At 36.8% G+C, this 17,331-nt stretch overlaps 1 protein-coding gene across 1 annotated transcript in view; it reads left to right on the top strand.

Moving 5' to 3' along the window:
* Positions 1-10,144, top strand: part of FAM83B (family with sequence similarity 83 member B) — a 76,912-nt gene extending 66,768 nt beyond the window's left edge. The window contains exons 3-5 of the mRNA XM_059076267.2: positions 2,804-2,968; positions 3,654-3,778; positions 7,846-10,144. Of these exons, the coding sequence (XP_058932250.1) occupies positions 2,804-2,968; positions 3,654-3,778; positions 7,846-10,144 (2,589 nt within the window). The remainder of the gene's footprint in view (positions 1-2,803; positions 2,969-3,653; positions 3,779-7,845) is intronic.
* Positions 10,145-17,331: the final 7,187 nt, after the last annotated feature.

The raw sequence follows: 17,331 nt of genomic DNA, 5'->3' as shown, positions 1-17,331 counted from the left end.
TTAAAGAATGTCATCATCGTGTATAATTTGGACATGGCCCAGTATTTTGTTCTAACATCTTATTGGATTAAATCATATATCATCCATGACCTTCTTCATGTTCTAACATACTTGCAATGTATCCAGTACATTATCCTAGCTGTTGTTGCCATGTGTCTATTCCCAGGGCATTTCTTTCCTTCTCATTTCTTGACAGTTTTTGTTCCTTGGTGAGAGAGAATAGCTCTCAGTCACATTGACTGGTCTGATTTTAAATACATGACTTGGTGGGTCCTTAATGCCACTCTGCAGTCACACTATATTCTGTAGTCCGTTCCCTCTTCTACCCTCCTAGCTGACTACTTAACCCCTTTTCCTCATACCGCTAACATGTCTTCCATAATCCAAGGTCTTCACAGTTGAAGGCCTTGCCTCCCATTTCACTGAGAAAGTGGCATTATTCAGAGGAGAACGTCCATAGCCCCTCCACCACATCTGTACTCCCACCAGCACCTGCACCTTGTACCTGGCCTTCTGGCTTGGTAGTACAATGATCTTTTGCAGATCTTTATTCCCTGTGCTCTATTTTTTGCATTAGATCCTGTCTTTTATTGCCTGCTCAAAGGTCTTCCTCCAGAAATCCTTTGCTTCCCCATTCCACCTCCCACCATCTCTTGCATCACTGATTTTCACTCTTTACTGGAGCATTTCATTAGCACACAGACCTGCTGTTATTTCTCTCACCTTAAAACAAAACAAAAAATACAACTTCTCTTGACCCAGCTTTACCCACAGCTACTGCTCTATTTTTCTGCTTCTCCTTGTAGCCAGATTACTCAAAAAGAGTTACCTATACCTGAAGATAACTTGCAGTATTTGTCCTCTCAAACCCTATTAAACCCCTCCCAAGAAAGCTTTTGCTCTCACCACTCCACTAAAACTACACTGTGAAGTCATCAATTACCTGTATATTACTAAATCTGATGAATGCTTAATCCTCATGTTACTAGGCCTTGCAGTAGGGTATGACACTCTCGAGGATACCCTTCTTCTTGATACCCTGTCTTAACTTGACTCTCAGGATGCCCCTTCTTTTAGTCTTCCTTTGCTAGCCCCTCTTGTACTAGATCTCCTAACTATTCATCCAATCTCCCTGGATGACTTGGATTTAATTATCATCTCTACACTACAACACCCAGTTGACAGCTCTGGCCTAGACCTCCCTACTCAGTATTCCACTTGAATATCCAAGTCCCTCAAACTTAACTTGCCTTTTCAGTCTTTTACCTAAAATTTAGTGTAGTTGTACCCTGCCCTATCTCAGTGGATGACAACTCTGTCCTTCAGGTTGGTGCATCCTCTTTTTCCCCCTCTTTCTCCCACATCCCATATTCAGTCCATCTAGAAGTCCTTTTGGCTCAAAATATCCAGTGCTGACCATTTCTCCTCATCACTGATACTGGCTGGTACCAGGACCGTCTGGTCCTGGCCACCATCACCTCCCACTGCAATTGCTCCAATAGTTCTAACTGGCTTCCCTGTTTCCACGCTGCCTTCCAGCCTTAAAGTCTGTTCTTAACACAGTAACCTGAACAATCCTTTTCTAACATAAATGAGACCATATTATTACTTCAATAATAACCCTCAACAGCTTACACTCTTATTCAGGAAAAACCACTGAAGGCTTTATAATGCCTTCAGGGTGTTGTGATTAGTTTCTCCCTTTCTTGTTTTATTTCTGCCCTTTCAGTTTCTTGAGCCTGATATAGGACCTTTGCATTGCTGGGTCCCCCTGCCTGGGACACACTTCCTCAGGATATCCATCTTGAGGACTTCCTCAAAGGACATTTTCTCAGAGAGGCTTAGCCCGAAAGCCCCAAACCCCTACTTCTCAATTTCCAGAGAACTGTGATTCCCCCCTTATTCTGCTCTAATTTTTTCCCAATAAACTTCATCTTATAGCTTATCACATAATTTACCTCTTCTCTGTATTGCTTGTGGTTTCTTCCCCAAATTTGTAAGCACAAATTTGGGGAAGAAACAAAGGGCAGGGATTCTGTCCTCATCTGGCATATAGTCAGTCGAATGATTTCCCTTTCTTTCAGCATCACTGCTTCTCAAAGGCAATAATGGTTCTGTTTCCAACAGTTAACTTGGACTCTCTTCATTTTAGGGGCCTGTTCCATAGGATATTTCTCTCTGCATTTACCTTTTTCATCATATCTTTTTGTCCATTTTGTTTTCTTTTACTTGTTCTGTCTGCTAAGCTAATTTTAAGCATATGTATTTAATTTTCCAGTCTTCAAGTCTTCTTATACCCTTTCTTATCTTTGGTCCTTTCTTAGCTATATTTCTATTTCTAGAAGACTTTTTTTCTCTGTCCTAGTCCTCCAAGACTTTTATTCTTAACAGCTAGTTACAGAAATCTTGCTTTTCCCTGGAAATATTTCCCATGAAAACTGTAGCACCAATTTCTACCCTCTATCTACCTGTCCCCTCCATTCACCCTACAGGCAACCTTGATTGCCATGATTTGGATCTGCCCTTCACTCAACATTCTACTGAAATGAAGATTCCCTTTGACTTAAACCTAGTATGAAATTACTTAGTGTTACAAGTATGTATATAGTTTGTTTATTTTCAGTATACTTTTCTATCTTCTATTTTAGAAAACTGCACAAATATTTGTGTATACATTTATATATATATATATATTATGCATTGAACTATTTTCTATTTTGTCCAATTTTTCCTGAAAGCAAGCAATTTTTAGATCTTTCTCTATTGGGTATCTAAAATTGTTTCATATTCTTATCTTTAACAGGTCATTGCTTTAGTGATGGATATATTTACAGATGTGGACATTTTCAAAGAAATAGTGGAGGCATCAACTCGAGGGATATCTGTGTACATTCTGCTTGATGAGTCAAACTTTAATCATTTCCTAAGTATGACCGAGAAACAGGGCTGTCAAGTTCAACGTCTCAGAGTAAGTATTTCATGGTTTGTTTTGTTTTCTTCAACTATTTTATCTTTATCTCAGTCATTGAATGTAAGTCATGGTAAGTTATATTACTCTAAATGTACACCATATATTTAAGGTGGTGACCACAGAAGGGGTTCCTTGTACTTTTCAGACTGTGACTTCACCATCTTCGGGATGGTTTTATAGGATGCTTTTCTTGATGGTGGGGCACTTAAACTTCTGAGTTAACTTTGCTGCCAGTCATAATTAATTTACAACCTTGAAACGACTGGCTTGAGTGATTCTTTCATTCAGCAGATATTGCTTGTCACAATCATTTAGCACAGTGTTTTCAGTGATGTTTGACTTATTAAAAGACAGGTGGATTTTAATCTTAGTTATTTTGTTATCATGCTACTGTAACCTGAAAGGGGCTCTTGCAGTAGGACCCTAAGTGACTTATAGAACCATCCTGTGTAAATGATACAAGTTATGTTAAAATAGATTATTTTAAGTGACCATTTTCCTTGAGTATTTCTTTTTTGGGTGGTGTTTTAAAATGTGCTTTTCACTATTTTTGTTGTTGTTGTTAAAAAATTATTTCATGTGTACTTTTTTGGTTACTAAGTTTTTACAATGATACATTTTACTTTTCAAAATATCCCCTTTCTAACCATAATTTTTACTTTATATTTACATGCAATTCTAGAATATCCGAGTACGGACAGTAAAAGGCCAAGATTATCTTTCCAAAACAGGAGCAAAATTTCATGGAAAAATGGAACAGAAATTTTTGTTAGTTGACTCCCAGAAAGTTATGTATGGTTCCTACAGGTAAGATCATTGTATTTACCTCCAGTATTATCAATCATTTATAGAATTTATGAGTTTCAAGTTTTAATGTAATCTGCTTAGTTATTTCTTAAAAATAAGAGAAGAACCCTTGCATGAAAAGCTTGGAAACTTGAATTTCAGTTCTGGCTGTGAAGTCATTGCACAAGTCACATAACTTCCTTGGGCTTCAAGTTCTTCCTCCCCAAAATGAGAGAGTTAACTTATATCTCAGGTTTCCTAAAGCTCTATAATGCTAAAAGTGTTTTTGTTCCTTATGAAAGCAGTATGAAGCATAATAATTTCATAAAAATAGAAGCTGTGTATCACCTTGAAGAAGCTGCCTAATGGATTGCTCTTTTTTTTTTTTTTTTTTTTTTTTTTTTTTTTTTTTTTTTGCGGTATGCGGGCCTCTCACTGTTGTGGCCTCTCCCGTTGCGGAGCACAGGCTCCGGACGCGCAGGCCTAGCGGCCATGGCTCACGGGCTTAGTTGCTCCGCGGCATGTGGGATCTTCCCGGACCAGGGCACGAACCTGTGTCTCCTGCATCGGCAGGCGGATTCTCAACCACTGTGCCACCAGGGAAGCCCCTGGATTGCTCTTATTTTAGTATTATTGAGACTCTGATGATTATCATGTTGTCATCATAGGACTACTGAAAAATCATTGAAGAGTCTGGCTGTTAAAATGCCACAGAAGATACTAGGCAAGGTTTTTCAACACCACATCTACTCTCTGGCATCCTTCTAGGGTACCACTGGTGGAATAGACCTACTTCTGTTCTAGCTTGGCTCTTATGTTTCCTTCTCAGTCCTTACAATTTCTCTGCAAGGCAGTTGTTTTTAATCTACATTTTATAAATGATGAAATGGAAGTTCTAGAAGGTTCAGTGACTTGCCCAAAACATCACAGCTAAGGACCAAAAGACAGTTCAGGTCTGGCAACCCAGTCTAGGTCCAGCTGACTCCAGAATATAAGTGCTGCCTTCAAACTCCCTTATAAATTCCAGGCATTGGTCCTGAATGGGATACACAGTAAGACTATATCAATAGACAGATAAAAACACCAAAAACACGTGAACTCCTAGATGACTCAATACTAAGGACTGCAGGAAGAAGCCAGGAGAGCTGTGGATGTCAACAGGACAATGTGAGGGCAAATTTTGCCTCTTCTCTTAAGAACTTAAAAATTCCACAAGAAGGAGGCAACACATTGAATCGGGTGGCCATGGACAAGTTACTTAACTTGGTTGCCCTTTAGTTTCCTCCTCTCTAAAAGGACGATAATAATAGAACCTACCTTGTGTCGCGAGAATTAAATGAGTTAATTCATCCAAAACCCCTAATGTCAACTGCTATTTTAGGCCTGTTTTAACTGTTAATATTTGCTAAATTTCTCTTTGAGCTCAGGGACCCTATATTGAAAATCCTCTTTGGAATTTTAAAGGAAAATGTGTTAAGAGCAGAAATTACAACTAGTGCTTGAAATTAATTAATTCTTTTAAAGACTCATTATTTGTGTTTCTATTTGGTCAGACCCACTTGTTTTTAGAGGGGTTTTAATTGAAATTTTAATTAAAATGGGAGTTCACTTGACTTATAGAATGTTGTTTATTAATCTCATCATAATGAGTACTTTCTATTTTTATTATTTAACTTCACTTTGAAGATCTTCAACAATAAATTCACATCAACTTTGTCTTACTAGATATTAACAGCTGATATCTGTTGAGATAACTGTAACTGAGCTACTTTAAAATTGGTGTTGGAAAAAACAAACAAACAGCAACAGAAACTCTTTATCTTCTTATCTATGTCATAAGTCAGAGGCAAAATTTAAGTTACTGTTTGAGTAAGTGAATATGGAATACATAGGACCACAGATTATTAAAATTTATCAAAACAATTATCTAACAACATTATGCTCTTTATTATTTCATGTTAATTTTAAATATACTTCTTTTAAAAAAATTGTTGGTTTTCAGCCCTTGTCATTTTTGTTTTTTTCTGACATAATTATGGATTTTTCTTATTGTTACCAAATATAAGAGGATCTGGTGGAACTGTTATGAACCAATCTTTGTAGAAACTGGTTAAAAATGTACTCCCTTTTGGGTAAAAACAGCCTTCATCTCTCCTGTTCTAGTATTGCCATTGTTTTCCTTGTAGGCAAATTCAGGATGCCTTCTTCTTTAATTCAAATTTCTTAGCCATAAAACTTCTTGAAATGCTAAATGCCCAGCATTTCTAGAGAGGTCTGGCATCTACTCACCATGTCACACACTTTGTGACAGCTCACATGTCACAAGGACAGTTTTATCAGGAAAATACAAGAGATGTTTTGCTATATCATGATACTAACAATGAGGAGATAAAACACATATACTTTTTAATCAATGTGTGTAAATCAAATTTTGAATTGGATACCCTCATTTGAAATTGTCATAGGAAAACCTGGAAGATACTTAGTATTGTCCACAGATTTGACTAAGAGAGAATTTTGTACTTTTTAAAAAAATCTTGTGATCTCCCTGCTTTGCTTTCAAGATTTCCCCCACTAGTTCATCAGTCTCTTAGATAGCTTCTTATTTCAGCTAAATATAATTTGTTTTCTGTGTTCAGCCAAAACATAGCCACTATTGCTTCCTTCCTTTTTACATACATTTCTTCTTTGACACAAATTGTTTTCCCACACTTTTCAAGTTTGAACTTCTAGGCTTCTAGTCTCTGTCAAAATATTGCTAAACTCTTACGGTCTCTGGGGATTTTCTTCTATTTGATAGCTTAATATTTATTCTTTTACTTGCTGTTTTTAACAAATTTGATATTCATACCTTCAGTTGGATTGAAAATTCCTCGAATGATTCACTTTTGTACTATTTCTTATAAGTCATCCTGGTGGTCCACACATCTGTACATAAAAATATTATTCTCATACTATGCATTCAGTAAGCATACTGATAAAATTAAGCATATCAGAATAAGACGATTTCTAAGTCATACACTGCTGTTTATGATATTTTATATTATTGTTCTGCACATTCTTTTAATATTTCCATCTGCCTCTGTTATTATCTTCCCTGTATAAACAGTAAGCTCCTTTATTGTGGAGAATGGCTCTGTCTCCTTTTTCTTTCGTATAAACCCCCATTGTATCACGTACATTTTTTGAGATATAGCATATTAGCAATGGCCTTTTCAGCTCAGTTACTCTGTATGTTACATTATCAAGATTTTCTAAAATAAGATTTAAAATTATATATGAAACTTCAAGATAACTGTTGCCTCTAAACTCCAGGAGAGAGATTTGAAGTTCCACAAAGTACTATAAAGTAATTACAAACTTCAATCCCCTAGCAATTGTATTCTACATGGAAAGGTCTTAATTGGCATTCTGATTGGCATGGTTTATAAGGACTGAATTTACTGTATATACTGAGTGAAGTGAAGGATGCCCTTAGTGGCTGAAGCTGCTGCCACAAATCCTGTCTGTTTCCAAACCCTGGCACCTAAATTACACTTACACTTAAGCCACAGAGATGAAATACATGGATTAGCACAGATGATCTTGCATCATGACATGCGAGGACCACAAGGAATTGTAGTGATTATGCTGTCCTTATCCTCATTCTGGCTGGGAGGAAACTGAGGTACAAGTTCATGTGGAATAGACAGCTTGGCAGAGGCCAGGTCTCTCAACTTTTCCTCCAATACCAGCTTGCCTGCACCCTGCCAGGATGCTTTATATGGAATATAATGTCATATTTTACTCCATAAAATCTTAATAGGCAGAGATGAAAAATGCACACCAGGCTTTTCTGTGTACTTCTTGAAATTATGGATGGATTGAAAGCCAGGACTTGTGTTGCTTTGTTATTTAACATATGAATATGGGAGTGGGGAGACATGTACTATAAGCATGTAATGACTGAAGATGTTCTAAATTATGGTAGTTAAGGAACATAAACAAAAATACTCTTTTGCTGACATTAAATGACACTTTTCTTAATAGAGCTAAATATTGTCAGCACAATTAAAATTTGCCTATTTTCTTTTTTTTTTTTTCCCCAGCTACATGTGGTCATTTGAAAAAGCACACCTCAGCATGGTTCAGATAATCACAGGACAACTTGTTGAGTCCTTTGATGAAGAATTTAGGACTCTCTATGCCAGGTCCTGTGTCCCCAGCTCATTTGCACGGGAAGAGTCAGAAAGGGTGAAGCACAGCAAAGCACTCTGGGAGAATGGCACTTACCAGCGTTCAGTGTCTTCCTTGGCTTCCATTTCCAGCCAAAGAAACCTTTTTGGTAGACAAGACAAAATTCATAAACTAGATTCTAGCTACTTCAAAAACAGAGGGATATATACTCTCAATGAACGTGACAGATATAGCATAAGAAATCATGCATACAAACCTCATTTTGTTCCCAACTTTAATGGTCCAATCCGTCAGCATCAACACAGTCAGATAAATGAAAATTGGAAAAGGCATAGTTATGCTGGGGAACAGCCAGAAACAGCGCCATACCTGCTGCTTAACAGGGCTCTGAATCGAACCGTTAATGCTCCCTGTAATTGGAAAAGGCCTTCAGATAGTCTCAGTGTGGCATCCTCATCACAGGGAGGCTATGCAGGCCACCAGAACACACCTGCCCAGAGTTTTGCTGACCGACTTGCCCAGAGGAAGACAAACCTTCCAGAAAGGAATTCCACCGTGAGGAGGTCTTTTAACGGGACAGATAATCATATTCGCTTTTTGCAACAACACATGCCAACCCTTGAACATACCACCAAGTCATTCTTGCGTAACTGGAGAATTGAATCCTACTTAAATGACCATTCAGAAGCTTCCTCTGAGTCCAATGGATCGGTTCTAGGTGACCGGTTTGAGGGTTACGAGGGTCCTGAGAATCTGAAAGCCAATACCGTTTATACTCACTCTCGGCTTCGTTCTTCTTTTGTGTTTAAACCCACTTTACTTGAGCAACAGGAAGTTAACAGTTGTACAACTGATTCCTCAAATTCAACAGTCATTGGTTCCCAGGGAAGTGATACGCCTAAAAAGATCCCAGACACCCCAACAGGCACACAGCATCTGACAGACAAACCCTCGCAGGAATCAACCCCCAAGCTCCCGTTGCAGTCGGAGGCACCAAAAACGCACGCCCTACAGGTTCCCGAAAGCCACCTGGAAGTTTTAATCCCAACTTCAAATGGCCCTACAGACTCAAACAACTATTTATATACAAGCTTGTCTGTAAATAAGCAGACAGCAAACCTAAAGAATCAAGGAAATGAGAATCTGCTTAAAAGACGAAGTTTCCCATTCGTTGACCACTCAAAAGGCAATTTAAATCATGGAAATAGTAAGCATTATACGTATAGTACATTTACCAGGAATCCAATTAGACAACCAGAAGAACCTAAAGAGGATTTATTAAAAAGTTCTAGAAGCGTTCATAATGTGACCCATGCCATGGAAGAGGGTGAGGAAGAGGAGGTTCCTAAGAGAGATCCTCGGAGTGACACTGCTATCAAGTCAATTTCCATTGCTGCTTTGCTTGATGTGAATAAAGAAGAACCCAACAAAGAACTCACTTCCAAGAAAGAAGTGAAGGGCTCCCCAAGTTTTTTGAAAAAGGGATCTCAGAAGTTAAGGTCATTACTTAGCCTTACACCAGAAAAGAAAGAAAATCTATCCAAAAATAAAGCACCTGCCTTTTATAGAATGTGTAGTAGTTCTGTCACTTTAGTTTCTGAGGCTGAAGAGAAACAAAAACAAAAAAAATCAGAACTCCAAATTGATTCATCTCCTAGAAGAAAACATTCCTTTTCATCCAACTCTCCAGGCAGCATCCACAAGGGTAAGGAAGATTTAGCAGTTCGTTCATCTCAGGGGATACATTCTTCATCTGATGAAAGTAACAAAACTATACCTTCTTCAAGTCCAGTTGTAAGCAAGTTCTTGGAAAGAGCAGATGCCTCTGCCCCGAGATTCAATACTGAGCAGATCCAGTACCGAGATTCAAAAGAGATTAAAGCAGTTGTTGTTCCTGAAAGAAAACCAGCTTCTTCTCCAAGGCCAAAGCCCAATGATGAGCTTATAAGAACTCATTCAATTGACCGGCGTGTTTACAGTCGTTTTGAGCCATTTTGTAGGATTGAAAGCTCTATTCAGCCAACAAGCAACATGCCAAATACAAGTACACACCACCCAGAAATGAAATCCTCAACTATGGGCAATAGTTATGGCAGGTCCAGCCCAATGCTTAATTACAACACTGGTGTTTACCACTCATATCAACCAAATGAAAACAAGATTCGAGGATTTATACAGAAGTTTGGAAACTTCATACACAAAAATAAATGAAATACTGTAACTACAAATAGACTTTAAAATACAAAATGAATGTGGCTATAAATATTTTTCCAAAGAACATTGTAGGTTTTTTTTGTAATATCCTAATAGATTTCTATGGGGGTGGAATTTTGGGTGTGAAGTATATGTTTACCAACTTACTAATGTATAGTAAAGTTACTGTTCTGTGTGATAAATTTAGTTGTGCTTAATTACACTATAGATGGAATGTCTATAAATACATGATTTTTAAATGGTAATGGTAAGACAAATGTAATGAAATTGTTTCCTTCAGACTGAAGATCTTCTTAAGTCTTAAATGGAAACTTTGGTGGAGAGATGGTATATGGGTTTTAACCATTCATTGCAAATGCTTTCCTTACTAAAACGGATCATAATGCTGTCAACGGTCCTATAAGTACGTCCTATAAGTACGTCTTTGTGGGGTTTTCATATCTTCAAATTATGAGAAAATAGGACAAAGCCTTTTTGGTTTTTAATTACCTTTAAATTCTATGAGATAACTTGTATTTTATTAATGTTTTATTAATTTTTCTGTGGAACTGGTTGGGCAGCAACAGTACAATTTAAACCATATAGCACAGCACATTTATTATTTTATCTGAGGTGTTTGCAAAGTATCAGCCTCAGGTAGTTCAAGTACACCATAGAAATTTATTTTCACGATGTGCTTATTTCCACTCTGGACAAAGGGAGCCTGTACTGCACTCCACCCATCAGCTGCTGAACTTTTATTGTCATTCTTTCCTTCAAACTTATAGCAAGACAGCAGAAATGTAGAAAACCTGAATTATTCCTCTCTTTTTTCTAATACAAAGAAGGTTTTAGAAATGTAAACTTCTACATAAATTTTTATCTTGGATTAGTATGACAGTGCTTAGGTGTTTTGCTTGCAAAAGTCTTTGCTCTTTTTTATACTGTGCCAAATACACTCTGACTGTAAAATGTTTTCTTGAGAGAGCCCTGATGAAAATGAGGAAAAGTACTACCTGGCTTGTTTCTTCCATGACCTTGGGGCCTCATTGAAAGTTTTAAATCTTTCTATATCTTAATTTGATGATGATATGCAGTTCATAAGATACACTTTGCCTTTCTTAGAGTAATGAAATAAAAGCTCCATATCCATTACAGAGATTTTAACTTGGCTTTGCTTCATCCACAAAGAACAGAATTCAAGAAATAATGCATCATTTGAGAAGTGGAAAGTGTTTCTATGAAACTTTGTTTTTTAGTTCCCTGACTAGGGATTGAGCCCATGCCCCCTGCAGTGGAGTCTTAACCACTGGACCACCAAAGAAATCCCCTATGACACTTTAAATATATCGTTTAACACCTTCTAAGCTGCTATATGAAGCAGCGTGTTGTTTTCAAAATTCAAGATTCAGTCAAATATTAATATCTACATCATTACTAAGTAATTAAAATAATGATACTGAAATATCTATGTCATTAAAATAATTTTCCACAGTATTTTAAAACCATGATAAGAAACATGACAGGAAAATACACGATAGCAGAAGAAGAAAACCTAACATTTATAGGCCAGGTCCTGAGCTAGAATCTAAAGTGCCCACGGCAGTATTTTGCAGCTACCATTGTCCTCATTATTTACAGGTGATAATTGCGACACTGAGACTCAGAGAGATAATGCCCCAAACCACATCACCAGTGAGTCATGGTACTAAAGTGTCTATAACACTCTGTCACATCCTATTACTTCCCCAATGTGTTCAACACCTGCCTCACCCAAACTGTTGAGAAGTAAATGACAGAACTTTTATATTTCCTGACTCAACAACAATCAACTAGAAAAGGTTTCGTTGTCTTTCTCTTTTGCTCTTTCTTTAAGAGTTGCAGAAATATACAACTAACTGTACAGCAATAGCATTTTATATACACAAATCCAGAATATAGTACTCAATTTCACAACATTCATAAAAGTAGATTTTAAAACTCCTGTTATAACATAGGGAATTTCCAAGTACTACGACGTGGGATTTGCCTGTTTTGGAAAGCTGAGTGTAAAAGATTGGAAAATTTGCACACTTCCTAATAATTTAACAGCATAAAAGTAAACATTAAGAGTGAACAGTTGGGCTTCCCTGGTGGTGCAGTGGTTGAGAGTCGGCCTGCCGATGCAGGGGTCATGGGTTCGTGCCCCGGTCCGGGAGGATCCCACGTGCCGCGGAGCGGCTGGGCCCGTGAGCCATGGCTGCTGAGCCTGCGCGTCCGGAGCCTGTGCTCCGCAACGGGCTCCGCAACGGGAGAGGCCACAACAGTGAGAGGCCCGCATACCGCAAAAAAAAAAAAAAAAAAAAAAAAGAGTGAACAGTCATTTTTCACAGGAAAAGTAGCCAAGTATACTTACAAAAAAAATTTGAATTTTTTAAGAAAATGGCCTTTGGAATGTGTAGTTCCTTATAATCAAATAAGGAATTCAGTCACAATAAGAAAAGTGTTTCTGATTGTTAGCGTTTTAAATTTTAGATTCATCTGGCAATTGTATTATCTTCACAGATTAGTATCAGATTATTAAAAAGCATTAGAATTGAGGTTTAATGAGAGAGATATTTTTCATTTTGCTCTTAGAAAAATTCACTTCTCTGATTCTGGACCATAGTCATTTACTGATTTATCAAACGAGAATCTGGAGTCAACAAACCAGATTGATTTTAATATTACCCACCCTTTGTTAAGGTGAGATAGGGCATCTTTCAGAGTGAAGGGGCTAATGGGCTGTCGTTAGGCAGCTCTGAAATTGGAAGTTCTGAAACTTACAGCAATGCAACTGAAATTGAATAAAGCTGAAATTACGTAGAGACTATAGAGTTTTATTCAGTTTAATTATACGCAAAAGCCTGTTGCCTTTTTGTACAGCAGCTGCCATCATTTCTGGAAACACAGCTTTTAAGTAGTTCCTGAGTTCCTCCTCTCCCTGGTACAGTTGGAAGCCCAGGGCTTCATTCCATCCACCTGTGATGGGTAGCTTGGGCTTTTTCAGGCCAGATTTATTCCCCTCTGCCTCTTTTCTTATTTTCCTTCTATTTTTATCCTCCAGAAATATCTATATGTCAGTATCTATACACAGTAACTTTCCAAAGTTTCTGAGGCTGAGAAACTCCGCAGGGTTAAGACTGAGCAAGCATACAATTCTTCAGATAATTTACTCAGGGTTTTGAATTTTCAACAGACACACCCAAGCTTCATGGATGTAATCATTTCAAGCAATATATTTTCTTTTTCTCCCCATTTTAATTTTGGTGGAAAGATAATGTCACTTAGATGCAATTTTATATTAAAGATTGGTGAGGCAATTTTTACTCTCTACATTGGACATTAGTTTGTAAGCAGAAACTCAGAAAATTAGGTACGATTTCAAAGTAGCTCATGACAGTTTCAGAATAGTTTAAGTGCCTGTATCCTGAACACACTGCTATCCCTCTGTTTTAGGGATTGGGATTGGCCACAATTCTGATGCCATGTGTTGAGGTCTGGGTATATGGTGGCCATCTACATTTGTGGAAACAAATATCTTATTTAATCTAGATGGCATCTAGTGTGACCCAGATAAGGTTGAACTATGGCTGCACTCAACTATAACTTTACTCAAGATTTTCCAATTATTCAACTACTATCTCACAGATATTTGTCTTTTGTGGATATCTGTTGATTCTTAATGTGCCTATGGCTAAGAGATATAAATTAGAATCATCGTTTTACATAATGTGCAACCTATGTGTGATGCTGTTTTTTAAAAATAGTTTATCATAAGATTCATTTGGTTCTGGAATATTTAAAAAGAAAAAGTTGAAATTATAAACCAGAGAGTCAACTTTTTATATATGTGCAATGTTAGCAAATATTCTTCCAAATTAACTTTTGTTAATTAGATTTAATAAGTGAATATTAAATGATTTTGTATAAAATCTATGCATCAAGTTGTTTATTTTTTATCTTCATACCCTGGATTTCGCCACTGACACTGATGTTTTTCACTTAGTTATTATATAATGAATTTAGATTTTTACATATTTAAAAATATTTCTCCATAAATTTTGAAATAATCTCTTAAATGCTTAACTTTTTTGGATTAACAAGTACATTTCATTTAATAATTTATCACATTTGATATCCAGTGACAGTATTCTTCCCTTAACAGTATCACATACACTCATTCTCTTTCTACTGGAATATAGTAGTTATTTTAAATAACTTGTGACTTTGAAAAATAGAGACAATTTTGTTAAAATATTGATAGCTGACTTTTGTAGAATTTTGTAGCGTTTAGTTTGAGTAAAATATTCTGAAGGTGCATTTGTATTACATCAGTTAGTGACATTATACAACCTGGAATCTGAAAGTTACTTATAACTCAAAATGCATTTTCCTTAGGGAAAAAAAAAAAAATGTCCCTTATATAACAGATTAAGATGCCATTGAATTAAATAGTGGCCTTTTAAAGGCAAATGTGATTTTTAAGTAGGTAACAAAAATTTTAAACAGTTAAGTAAAAACAAACTTTGACTTTTTTTATATTCACCATAAATGTCGATGTTTAAGAAAATTCTGGTACAGTGGGATAGTATGAGAAATAGATGAGGTTTTACTTTTGTGGCCATCCTAAAGGAAACTTATGAATAGGCTCAGTTGATTTGAGGAGCCATAGACCATCCTGAGGTAACTGAACTAGAAAAGAATAGAACGGCCTTAAAAGAAGTAAGTTTGTATCCTGCCTGAGAAAAAGAATTACCTGAGGTAGGATTACCTGAGCTGAAAGTATTAAAAACAGAAAAGATAAATATACAGAGGAATACTCTTGAGTTAACAACAAAGAAAAGTATAACATGTCTGATTGGACATTTCTCCCATAATTGTTTCGATAATCTAGCTCATTTATTTATTCACCACTCATACTGGGAACCTATTTTGTTTAAGGTTTGCAGGTTACAGTAGACTTGATGTAAGAAGAAAGAATGTCTGGATCATCAGGAGGTGCAGCAAGTTTTCATGAGTGCTTTAAGAAACACTGTTTGTGCTTGATTTCTTTCATATTAAATGAAAATGGTAATATTTTGTACTTCGTAGGAGTATGTAAATATCAAACACACCTACTTTGTAATTTGGTCCCCTCGAAAGAAGAGCACAGGTAAATATTAGCATAATACGATTATCATTCCACTAGCATTGCTTTGACTACTTTTTACTTGGATAAAGTCAGTAATAATAACTTTTAATTTCTTAGTAGTTCTCTCCAGTGAACCCCAAATTTGACAAAGTCCAATAAGATGAGTTGTGCCTGTCTACAATCACAAGCACTGAAATTGAAACTGTGATTAAAAATCTTCCAACAAACAAAAGCCCAGGACAAGATGGCTTCACAGGAGAATTCTATCAAACATTTAGAGAAGAGCTAACACCTATCCTTCTCAGACTCTTCCAAAATATAGCAGACGGAGGAACACTCCCAAACTCATTCTACGAGGCCACCATCACCCTGATACCAAAACCAGACAAAGACGTCAGAAAAAAAAAGAAAACTACAGGCCGGGCTTCCCTGGTGGCGCAGTGGTTGAGAATCTGCCTGCCAATGCAGGGGATACGGGTTCGAGCCCTGGTCTGGGAAGACCCTACGTGCTGCGGAGCAGCTGGGCCCGTGAGCCACAATTACTGAGCATGCGTGTCTGGAGCCTGTGCTCGGCAATAAGAGAGGCTGTGATAGTGAGAGGCGTGCGCACTGCGATGAAGAGCGGCCCCCGCTTGCCACAACCAGAGAAAGCCCTCGCACGGAAAGGAAGACCCAACACAGCCATAAATAAATAAATACTTAAAAAAAAAAACAACTACAGGCCAATATCACTGATGAACATAGATGCAAAAATCCTCAAAAAATACTAGCAAACAGAGTCCAACAGCACATTAAAAGGATCATACACCATGATCAAGTGGAATTTATCCTGGGGATGCAAGGATTCTTCAATATATGCAAATCAATCAATGTGATACACCACATTAACAAATTAAAGAATAAAAGTCATATGATCATCTGAATAGATGCAGAAAAAGCTTTTAACAAAATTCAACACCCATTTCTGATAAAAACTCGCCAGAAAGTAGGCGTAGAAGGAACTTACCTCAACATAATAAAGGCCATATATATTTTAAAAGAAAATTATGCCTGTTCTGAGTCAGGAAAACAATTTTATGATGTCATGAATTGTCTTTCCTAGGTTGCCTTAGCTTTATCCATGGCCTGCCTTAATCTTCATCTGTTTAGACCAATTCCAGAAAAATTTTCTACAGCCGACTTCGTGACAAGAACCATGTGTCAGAATTAGAGCAACACGATGTTTAAGAGGCTGGGCGATTTATGAGGTGGTTACTAATTAATGTGGAATATAGAAAACTCTTAGAGGGAGCGTTGGACAGGAGGAGACTAACATATGAAAAATTATTCCACTGTGTAACAGAGTGCTTGCCATTACCCACTATGAAAACAAATAAATTTAGTGGTCCATAATTATATTTTAAAAAATAGAATAGGAGAGACTAGAAGAGAAAATATCAGTGCCTCACAAATAGCAAGAACAAATATTTTATGTCACCTTAATTGTTCACAATTGTGGAGGCATTGGTCACGATGGAAAATGTATTTTTTTAACTTATTGAGAAAATTTCAAACATATGCACACCTGGACAAATATTTTAATGACTACCCATCACCCATCAACTCCTGGATAAATGTATCATCCACACTCTTAACTGTTTCACCATTTCATATTATTCTGAAGCAATATCAGATGTCACTTCTGTGTTTTCATTATGTATCACTAAAAGTTAAGGATATTTTCTATAATACCTTTATCAATCATTCCTTAATATCATCAAAGATCTGAAATGTGTTTCTTTGTGTCATTCATGATCATCATCTGCATTTCCCTTAGAAGAAGTAATGTCCCTAACACTACACATGGGGAATTTACTCAGTATTAGGTATGGGAAATTTATGACATTATTTCTGAATTAGTTTTTGATAGAGATGTAAAGTAGAATTCACTGGGTTGCTTTTAAATGTGGAGTCAAATTTTCCTTCATTCTGCAAGTAAAAAGAGAAGAGAAAATGCTATCTTTCCAGATTTTTCATCCTCCCTAAAATGTGTATCTCCTGAACAATGTATTAC

The sequence above is a fragment of the Kogia breviceps genome, chromosome 10, assembly GCF_026419965.1.
Source record: "Kogia breviceps isolate mKogBre1 chromosome 10, mKogBre1 haplotype 1, whole genome shotgun sequence".
In the NCBI taxonomy this organism is placed as follows: Eukaryota; Metazoa; Chordata; class Mammalia; order Artiodactyla; family Physeteridae; genus Kogia; species Kogia breviceps.
Note: the sequence above shows the minus strand (reverse complement) of the source record. Positions and strands in the feature narration are given on the sequence as shown.